The sequence below is a fragment of the Dasypus novemcinctus genome, chromosome 16 (genome assembly GCF_030445035.2).
Source record: "Dasypus novemcinctus isolate mDasNov1 chromosome 16, mDasNov1.1.hap2, whole genome shotgun sequence".
Classification (NCBI taxonomy): domain Eukaryota; kingdom Metazoa; phylum Chordata; class Mammalia; order Cingulata; family Dasypodidae; genus Dasypus; species Dasypus novemcinctus.
Genome location: NC_080688.1, coordinates 25,446,342 through 25,457,450, shown reverse-complemented (window position 1 = coordinate 25,457,450; position 11,109 = coordinate 25,446,342). Strand labels below are relative to the sequence as shown.

Genomic DNA, 11,109 nt, shown 5'->3' with positions numbered 1-11,109 from the left:
TTTGTTGTTGTTTGTGCTTGCTGTCAGCAATCTGTGTCCTTTTGCTGTGTGTTCTTTCTGGGTCTGCTTGTCTTCTCTTCTCATCTTTTTTCTCTTTAGGAGGCACTGGGAACCAATCCCAGTACCTCTGGTATGGGAGAGAAGCGCTCAACTGTTTAAGCCACCTCATCTCCCTGGTCTGCTGCATCTCTCACTGTCTCTCCTCTGTGTTTCCCTTTGTCACATCATCTTGCTGCACCAGTTCTCTGTTGCATGGGCCATCAGCTCTCTGCAGTGTGGGCCAGCTTGCCTTCACCAAGGGGCCCTGGGAAATGAATCTGGGACCTCCCATATGGTAGATGGGAGCCCAATTGCTTAAGCCACATCTGTTTCCCACTTCATTCCATTTCATTGCCAAATAATAATCCAGTGTATGGATATACCACATTTTATTTAAGCAATTCACTAGTTGATGGGCACTTAGGTTGTTTCCACTTATTATAAAAAATGCTACTATGAACATTCTTGTACAAATTTTTTTGACATATGTTTTCATCATCTCTTGGGTACATACTTAAAAGTGAAACTGATAAGTAATACAATAAATATGTTTAACATCTTGAGGAACCGCCAGACTGTTTTCCAAAGCAGTTGCAGCGTTTTACCTTCTCTCCAGCAATATATGAGCATTTCAATTTCTCCACATACTTGTCGAACTTGTTATTACCTGTCACTTTGTTTATAGTCATCCTAATAGGGGAAAAATGGTATTACATTGTAATTTTGATTTGTATTTCCATAATTCCTAATGATATTGAACATCTTTTTATGTGTTCTTTTTTGAAGAAATGTTATTCAGGTCCTTGCCCGTGTTTCTGAGTTATAAAATTCTTTATGTCTGTATTTTAGATACAAATCATTTATCAGATATATGATTTTAAAATATTTTCTTGCATTCTATGGGTGGTCTTTTCACTTACTCTGTTTGAAGAAAAATGAGTTTTAATTTGGATGAAGTCCAGTCCAGTTTATCTTTTTTCCCTTTGGTTGCTTGTACTATTGGTGTCATATCTAAGAAACCCAAGGACATAAAGATTTATATCTATATTATCTTCTAAGCATTCCATAACATTAACTATTACATTTAGATCTATTACAGGCTTTGGATTGATTTTTGAGTAAGGTGTGATGAAAGGGTTCAATTTCATTTTTTTACACTTGGATACCCAGTTGTCTCATCAATATTGTTGAAAGGGCTATTTATTCCTCATTGAATAATACTAGCATTCATATTAAAATTCAATTGACCCTTTCTGTCCTGATCAATAAGGTGGAATGAGACACTTCAGGGCATTGTCCCCTCATGAAAGCTTTGGGCAACCAGCAAGAATGGGCAGAACCATCTTTCTCAAAGCTCCAGAAGATATTTGAAGTACTGCAGTAACAGGGTGAGCATAAATAAAACATGGCTACTTAAGGGAAGCGGATTTGGCTCAACTGATAGTGCATCTGCCTACCACGTAAGAGGTCTGGGGTTCAAACCCAGGGCCTCCTGACCCGTGCGATGAGCTGGCCCACGTGCAGTGCTGATGTGCACAGGAGTGCCATGCCACGCAGGGGTGTCCCCTGCATAGGGGAGCCCCATGCACCAGGAGTGCACCCCTTAAGGAGAGCTGCCCATGCAAAAAAAAAAGTGCAGCCTGCCCAAGAATGGCGCCGCACACATGGAGAGCTGATGCAGTGAGATGATGCAACAAAAAGAGACACAGATTCCCGGTGCTGCTGACAAGAATGCAGGTGGACACAGAAGAACACAAAGCAAATGGACACAGAGAGCAGACAACAGGGGTGGGGGTGGGGGTGGGGGAGGGGAAGGGGAGAGAAATAAATTTTAAAAAATCTTTTAAAAAAAATGGCTACTTAAAAGAGGTAGGATCTTATGGTGCACTGGTTGGTCCCTCACTTTCTCCTCACAGGCTTCACTCTTCATGGAGCCAGTCTACTTTCCCAGTAAGGAATACTGGTTTTGGTTCTGAAGGAAGAGAGTAACCCTTGTGCACGTATTGGGAGCATGGATGACTTTGCCCAGTCCATCTGGTGTTGACCGGAGGGACTTGCTGTTGCCTAAGTCGCCCTGTGCATAGAAAGCAGTTCACTGAGCTCTCCTACAAAATGCCATAGGAAAGCAGTTACACTGTACCTTTGTCAAGGATTGGTGGCTGTAAAACATACAGTGATATTCCTAGGACTGAGAGGAAATTGTTTCCTAAGGAAGAGGAGATGTTAGGTGCTATGTAAATAGAAGAATTCCTAGGGCCACAAGTGCATGTCCAGGCCAAGACATCTATCCATTAAAGATGAGGGAGGCTTCTATGCTTTGGACTGATGTCGCCCTGAAAGGAAACACTTTCACAGGTAAATCTGCAAAGACTGGGAAAGATAGTTTTAATGTTGTTAGCACCAGACATTCAAGGAAAACTCTAGCAAACACTAGCTAGATACAAGCTTAAGTAACAGACAACTCAGAGTCTAAATAGCAGCAAAAACACATTAAAATATCAGAATGCCCAGGTTTCAACCAAAGGTAAAAAAAAGAAAAAAGAAAGAAAAAGCATACAAAGAAACAAGTTGTGATGGTCCAGTTAAAGGAGAATATTAAATTACTAAAAGCCATCAACAAAAAACACCAGACCTGGGACTTGCCAGACAAAGTTTTTTTAAAAAAAAAGCTTTAGATATGCTCCAAGAGCTAATGTAAAACATGAAAAAAGGACTGAGAGAAATCAGGAAAATGATAGATGAACACCAGATGAATATCAATAGAGATGGTGATTATGTAAAGAAGCCAAACAGAGATGCAGACCAGAGTAACAATTAAAAATTCCCTAGAGGACCTCAACAGCAGATTGGAGCTGGCAGAAGAAAGAATCAGTGAACTTGAAGATAAGACATTGGAAGTCATCCTGTCTGAGGAGTAGAAAGAGAAAAGAATGAAGAAAAGTGAACAGAGCCTGAGGAACCTGAGAGAAGCCACAAAGCATATCAATAAATGCATTGTGGGAGTCACAGAAGAAGAAAAAGAGAAAGGAGCAGAAAGAATATTCAAAGAAAGAATGGCTGAAGACTTCCCAAATTTAATGAAATAAATGTATATACATATCAAAGACCCTCAACTATCTTCAGAATGGATAAGCACAAATAGACCTATATCACAGCAAATTAAAATCAAACTGTGGAATGCCAAAGACAGAGAATTCTGAAGGCTGTGAGAATGAAGCAGCATCTCACATACAAGGGAGCCTCAATGAGCTTAAGTGTGGGTTTCTCATTGGACACAATGGAGGCAAGAAACTAGGGGGATGGCATGTTTAAAGTGCTAAAAGCAAATGTTTGCCAGCCAAGGATTCTGTATGTGGTAAAACTGTCTTTGAAAAATGGAGTGCTTAAGATAGTCCCAGATAAACAAAAGCTAAGGGAGTTCATCACCACTAGACTGGCCCTTAGAGATGCTAAACAGAGTTCTGTAGGTTAAAAGGGAAGGAAAATAGACAATAGATCAAAGATGCATGAAGGAAAAAAAACCTCCAGTGAGGGAAATGACATAGGTCAATATAAATGCCAGTACCATTGTATTTTTGGTTTGTAATTCCACTTTTTACTTTCGACAGGATCTAAAAGGCAAATGCATAAAATGTATTGGTAAATCAGTGGTTCTGACCTTATAATGCATAAACATGCAATTCATGACAAGAATTACATAAAAGTAATGGGACAAAGGAGTATAGGAACATAGTTTGTATATACCATTGTGATATGTTGGTATCTAATCATATGAGAGGTTTATAGATTTAGGATGTTAAATTTAAACTCCATGGTAATTACAAAGAAAGTATCAGAGTATGTCATAGAGTCAGGAATCAGAGTACAGGTTGCCTGAGTCGGACCAGGGGAGATGAAAGGTTAATGCATAATGGGTGTAGGGTTTCTATTCAGCAGATGGGAGTATTTTAGTAATGGAAGGTGGTGAGGGTACCCCAACATTACAAATATGAGTAATCACACTGAATGGTATGCTTGGGTGTGGCTGAGAGGGGGAAATTATATGTTGCATATATATTCCTACAACTTAAGAAAAAAGGCAGTTAAAGAGACAATTATGATTCAGTGCAGTATATGATCCTGCACAAGCTTTATCAGGGAAGAAGAAAAGGCTCAATAGGACATTATCAGGTCATATGAAAAAATTAGAATATAGAATGTAAGTTTTGGGAAGCGGACTTGGCCCAATAGTTAGGGCATCTGTCTACCACATGGGAGGTCTGTGGTTCAAATCCCAGGCCTCCTTGACCCGTGTGGAGCTGGCCCATGCGCAGTGCTGATGTGCACATGGAGTGCCGTGCCACGCAGGGGTGTCCCCCGTGTAGGGGAGCCCCATGTGCAAGGAGTGCGTCCTGTAAGGAGAGTCGCCCAGGGTAAAAGAAAGTGCAGCCTGCCCAGGAATGGTGCTGCACACAGGGAGAGCTGACACAACAAGATGAGGCAACAAAAATAAATGCAGATTCCTGAGCTGCTGACAACAACAGAAGCGGACAAAGAAACAAGACGCAGCAAATAGACACAGGGAACAGACAACTGGGGTGGGGTGGGGAGGGGAGAGAAAGAAAGAAAGAAACAACTCTTTAAAAAAAAAGAATGTAAGTTTTATAACAATGTTAAATTAAGGTGGATACATAAATGAATTATCATTTTCTTAGGAAAAATATATGGTAGTATTAAGTGTTCAGGGAGTATGATGTGTATAACCTACACATGTATTCAGAAAACAAATGGATAGACTTAGTAGATGAATCGATATGTTTATGGACAGATAGAATGATATGGCAAAATGGCCAGATGTTAAAATTGGTGGATTTCAATATATAGGGATATGTTGGAGTTCTTTGCATGGGATTTGTAACATTACTATAACTATCCTATAAGTTTGAGAGTAATTCAGAGTAAAAAGTTATAAAAGAAAAACAATGTGGAATTGTATAAGAATGGATATATAGACCAATGGAATGGAATTTAAAATCTAGACATAAACTCTCACATCTACAGCCAATTGATTTTTTTACAAGGATGCCCCAAGTCCCTTCATCAGCAAAGAATAGTCTCCTCAACAAATGGTGCTGGAAAAACTGGATATCTACATGCAAAAGAATGATAGTGGGCCCCTGTCTAACACCATATATGATAATTAACTTAAAATGGGCCAAAAGGGAAGTGGGTGTAGCTCAGTGGTTGAGCAGCTGCTTCCAATGTACAAGTTCCTGGATTCAATCCACAGTACCTCCTCAAAAAAAAAAAAAAAAAATCAACAACATAGATATAAGAGCTAAACACTTAGAAGTCTCAGAAAAAAATACAGGAAAAGTCTTCATGACTTTGCTTTCAGAAATGGATTCTTAGCTATGATACCAAAAGTGTGAGCAGCAAGATAAAGCATGAGATAAATTAACCTCATCAAAATAAAACTTTTTGTGCATTAAAGGGCATTTTCAAAATATTGAAAAGGCAACAGCCTACACAGTGGGAGGAAATATTTGGAAGACATATATCTGATACAGATTTAATATTCATAATGTACAAGGAACTTCTATACTGAAAAACAAAAAGACAAACAAAACAATTTTAAAAATTTAAGATGAGAAAAGGACTTGAGTGGACATTTCTCCCAAGAAGATATGCATATGAAAAGATGCTCAATGTTATTAGTCATTAGGGAAATGCAAATCAAAACCATAATGACATACCACTTCATACCCACTAAGACTGCTATTTTTAAAAGAGGAAAATAACAAGTTGTCACAGGGATGTGAAGAAATTGGGACTCTTGTGCATTGCTGGTGGTAATGTGAAATGGTGTAGCTGCTGTAGAGAATATTTCGGTTGTTCCTCAAAAAGTGAAATAGAGAATTTTATGACCTAGCAATTCCAGGACTGCGGATATACACAAAAAGAATAAAAAACAGACACTTGTACACCAATGTCCACAGCAGTATTATTCACAGTAGCCAAATGGCAGAAACATTTGAATGTCCAACAACAGAGGAATAGATTTAAAAAAATGTGGTCTATCCAGGGGAGCTGATATAGCTTGGTGGTTGAGCAGCTGCTTCCCATGTATGAGGTCCTGGGTTCAATCCCTGGTACCTCCTAAAAAGTAAGAATAATTAAATAAAAAAAAATTTAATGCGGTATATCCATACAATGAAATATTACTTAGCCATAGAAACGAAGTTCTAGATGCTACAACATAGATTAACCTTGAAAACATGTTAAGTGAAATAGGACAGACACTAAAGAACAAATATTGTTTAATTCCACTTCTATGTAATATCTGAAATAACCAAAGTTATAGAGACAGAAAGTAGATTAGAGGTTCTTAGAGGTTGGGCAGAAGGAAGAATGGGGAGTTATTGCTTAATCAGTACAGAGTTTCTTTTTTGCATAAGGAAACAGTTTTGGAATGGAAGGTGGTAATGGTAGCACAATGTTGTAAATACTAACAATGCCACTAAATTATGCACTTAGAAATCATTACAAGACATTTAAAGTTATATATGTGTCCACAATAAGATGAAAAAAAAATCAAATGATGTGACTATGAGGGTTACTTTTAGAATCTGAATTCTAATTCCTTGATTTATATGTTTATATACCAGTACCATGGTGACTTGATTTCTGTAGCGCCGTATTAAGTTTTTTTTTTTTTTTTTTGAGTTGGAATCATTTTTAATATTTAAATACAAAAAATGAGCACTGACTTGTCTACTTCATAAACTGTGCATGTCCCTTCCCAACATATCCAAGTCTTAAAAAAAAAAATTGTTAATGGTCAGGGCTACTGCCCGCCTCCTGACATCTGTTCCTACTTCACAATGGAATAGCAAGGGATCTTCTGCTTAGGGGGCAATTTAGTGAAAAGGGGTGGGGTGGTCATAATTGGAGTAACCGTCTGCATTGCTGCACTCTAGTATCAGTGTGAGGACAGAAATAAGTCATGATAGTGTGGAGGGCACAGTTGAAAGTTGGGAGTCTCTGAGAAAGTAGGAAGAATTCTCCCCACTAGGTTCCGATAGAGCAATGTGCCAAAGTTAAAAAAAAAAAAAATCAGCAGTTCAAACACTATTGAATTTCAAATTTCTCCCACCAAAGCAGCTCAAATATAGCAGTAACAATCTAGATCTTTCCAGGAAGTGAAGGTAGAGCCCCTGGCATTCCTCCTGACAGACCTGTGTTGGGCCCTAGAAGTATCTGCCGCTGCTGCAACTGCTGTTGTTGCTCCATTTGCAACTTCTCAGTCTCAAAAACAACAGGAAGAACCAGAATCATAAAGGAAGTGGTTCCAATCCACAAGGCTGCCCTGGAAAACCTGTACATTTTTTGAGCCACAAAGAGGGAGAGATCAAAAGTGGCTCCAGCTGCGGTCCGAACCCTCTCCGGGAACATCTCCGTCAGACCCCACAGTCTCTCCGACAGGGTCTCATCTAGCTCTGACCCTCTCCGGGAACATCTCCGTCAGACCCCACAGTCTCTCCGACAGGGTCTCATCTAGCTCTTCGTCATCGTCCTCTTCCAGCTCCTCTTCAGTTTTTTCGGCATCGCCCTTCGGAAGTAATTCGTCCGGGGACAGCGGCGCCCCAGGGCCGGCAGCAGGGGTGGGAGCAGCCATGGTTCCATATTAAGTTTTGAAATCAGGAAGTGATATATCTTCAAATTTGTTCCTTTTTTCCCAAGATTGAGCTGGTTATTCTGGAGTCCTCTGAAACTCGATATGCATTTTAGAATCGCCTTGTCAATTTCTGCAAAAAGCAATAACTGAGATTTTGATAGAAAAGGTGTTCTATCTACAGATCAATTAAAAAATAATTTCTATCTATTTATATACTCTAGTTCATGAGACATTGTCCTCATAGCTTCCTTTACTTCTTTCATTAATGTATTTATGGTGGCTTCTTTGAAGTCTTTGTTAAGTCTGACATCTGGGTCTTCTCACAGGTAGCTCCTGTTGCTTGCCTTTTTTTCCTGTATATTGTTCATAATTTGCAGTTTCTTTTCATGTCTTATAATTTTTTGTTGAAAACTACACATTTTAAATAATGTACTGTAGCAACTGAGGGTACAGATTCCTCCCTTCTCCCAATACCCCCACCCCCTGGATGTACTGCTGTTTGTTTCTTCCCTTCTTGGGTGACTTCCCTGTACTATTTTGTGAAGTCTCTTTTCCCTGCAGTGTGAATCCTCTGGTGTCATTCTTCAGAGCGCCCAGCCCTGGGGTGACAGTGGTTTTAGCAGAGCTCTCACATACCGTTTCTTACCTTTATCTTTCTGTTAAGTGACATTCCTTCCTTAGTGTCACACCCAACTCTTAGGTTCTATTAATTGCTGATTGATTGTTCCATTGTTCAGCAAAACCCTGTAGCATAAATTGCTCCACAGGATCCAAATAAACCCAGGCCTCTTTGGGGTTAGTCTTTGAGGTGTGTTATGACACCAGAAGAGCTCTTCTTAGCTGGCTCTCTCTGGCGAATGGTCTATGGTTTAGCTTGTTGCTCTCAGGGAGCCACCAGTTTCCCTCTGCATTGCTTACCACCCAAATCTCCATTGTTTTTGGGAGGACTCTTAGGCTTGAACTTCCCCACACTCTGTTTCAAAGAAAGTCAGTTCCTGTGGGGAGAACTGCAGAGTTCCCTGTCCTTATGGCCTGCCCTTCTTTGGGCAAAATCTCTGAGTCACTGCCCCAGAGCCAGGAATAGGGGCAGTGGCCCACTTTTCTCAGAGTGACACTCCTGTTTCTCAGTGCTGGGTGGGGATGGTACCGTCTGGTCTTCTTAGCTTGATTTTCTCTCTGGGTAGAACTGCTGCCCTCAAATTAAAGAAAGGAGTTGGGGAAGCAGACATGGCTCAACTGATAAAGCGTCCACCTATCATATAGGAGGTCCAGGGTTCAAACCCAGGGCCTCCTGGCCTGTGTGGTGAGCTGGCCCATGCACAGTGCTGCTGCACGCAAGGAGTGCCGCGCCACGTGGATGTCCCCTGAGTAGGGGAGCCCCACGTGCAAGGAGTGCGCCCTGCAAGGAGAGCCACCCCACGCAACAAAAAGCGCAGCTTGCCCAGGAGTGGCCCAGGAGTGTTGCAAGATGATGTAACAAAAAAAGAGACAGAGATTCCCAGTGCTGCGGAGAATGCAAGTGGATACAGAAGAACATACGAAGAATGGACACAAGAGAGCAGACACTGGGGGGGCTGGGGCGGGGGAAGAGAGAGAAATAAATTTAAAAAATAAATCTTTAAAAAAAAAGAAGGCATTGTCGGGTCCCCAGGATTCTCAGTCTTCCATGCCCAGTCCCAAGGAAGGGAGCCCCTGCGCTCTCAGCTGCTCTTGCATGAAAGTTAGTCTCTGCATGTGGAGCTGGGGAATGAGAACTGCTCAGGGCTTGCCCTCCCAGGGAGATACCATAGACCTTGCCTGGAAACTTGGGAGAGGGAGAATCTCTCTCTTCTTGGCCACACATGACCAGAGTGGAGATTCTATCATCCTGAGCTGGGGTGCAGGGAGCAGGTTGTTCCTCAAGTGCCACAGACTCTCTGTTATTATCCAAGCATAGCAGCTGCAAATCTTAATTTATTGGTAAGGATGCAAGTTCTACTCTTTCTCGCCCATTCTGAATAATAGTCTTTGTAATTAATTTTCTGCTGTTAACTAAGTAGAAACGGATAAGGATTTGAAGTTGCCCATCCCAATATTACCAAACTAATTTGTTGCCCCATGCCCCAGTGCAACAAATGAAGTAATTCCTGTATCTCAGGAAAATTCACCTCCAAACCAACTGAAGAGGAAGGAAAAAAGAATTCCTACCTCTGCTTCTGCTTCCACGGGGCACTCTTTCATTCCCAGAAAACTTCTCAAATGGGTCTTAAAAATTTCTAATTAAAATGTGTCCCTTCCACCAGAAAATTCCCTGAAGACATCATCTGGATTATGGGATGTGACGCCAACTCAATTGCACTGTCAAGATGACTACTTCCACTTCTACTTCCACCATGTAATCCTTCTTTGCCATATTTCTCATAAATATCCCATGCTTTAGCATCTGATAACACCTCGTACACCTTAACCACAGTGCCACCTCAATGCCCATTTAGGATATGCCTTTTTAATATCCTCAGGTGAGTATTCTCCGAGGGAGGTTGACAGAGAGTGGCAAGGAGGAGAGGCTGGGCAGTGGGGTCCACGGTCTTCTCTCAGCTCTGATAGCTGGTCTGCTTGTTTGACAAGTTTTTATTGGATACCAGACATTGTGAGTGTTACCTTGTTGAGTGCTGGGTATTCTTTTTTTTAAGGAGGTACAAGGTATTGAACCCAGGACTCACACATGTCAAGCACTGTGAAGCAGGCACCCAACCACTGAGCTACACTTTCTCCCCAGGTCCTGGATATTTTTGAGCTTTGTTTTGGGACATAATTAAGTTACTTAGAAACAATCGGATCTTTTGAAGTCTTTTGTTCATCAAGAGCAGAGTAGTGTTTCCCATAATTACTCCCTGTTGCTGAGTACCCTGTCCAATGCCTCATGAACTAGGAGTAGCTTGCCCAATGTTCCATGAATTATGAGGTTTTCCAGCTTGACCAGTGGGAACAGACACTGTTCCTGACCCAGAGGGAGCTCCAAGCAATGTTACCTCCGAGGTAACATTGAAGACCCGGGGCTCTTTCCCCGATCTCAGGTACTTTGCCACATAAATGCAGTGATCGGCACTCAGCTGAATATTTGTGGGGGACCCTCTTCAAATTTTCAGAGTCCTTTCTCTGTGACGCTCTCCTGTCTGGCACTCCACCCTATGAGCCCTAACTGCCTTGGTCTCTCTGGATCTCACCTCCATCTCTTCAACTCAGGGAATCCACCAGACTTTGTCCGTATTTCCCACTCTGTACCACAACCTGGAAACTCTCAAGGACACAAGATGGGGCCCTCGTAGGGCTTATCTCATTATTTCTCATCTCTTGGGATACTTTCCTTTGTTGCCTCTATCTGGTGTCTTGAAAACACTTGTTTTGTTAGGTTATACATCCATATTTCTTTG

The 11,109-nt window shown here is 41.3% G+C and overlaps 1 protein-coding gene and 1 pseudogene across 1 annotated transcript; both read right to left on the bottom strand.

The window, feature by feature from the left end:
- Positions 1–6,730: 6,730 nt before the first annotated feature.
- On the bottom strand, positions 6,731–7,696 carry LOC101443221 (mitochondrial import receptor subunit TOM22 homolog). The gene is made up of 2 exons (XM_058277358.2): positions 7,554–7,696; positions 6,731–7,492 (listed from the first exon to the last, which is right to left on the bottom strand). The coding sequence occupies exons 1-2, from the start codon at positions 7,694–7,696 to the stop codon at positions 7,204–7,206; spliced, it is 432 nt and encodes a 143-aa protein (XP_058133341.1). The 3' UTR covers positions 6,731–7,203.
- Positions 7,697–9,644: 1,948 nt separating this feature from the next.
- On the bottom strand, positions 9,645–10,908 carry LOC111764636 (dnaJ homolog subfamily B member 6-like; annotated as a pseudogene).
- Between the last annotated feature and the right edge of the window lie 201 nt (positions 10,909–11,109).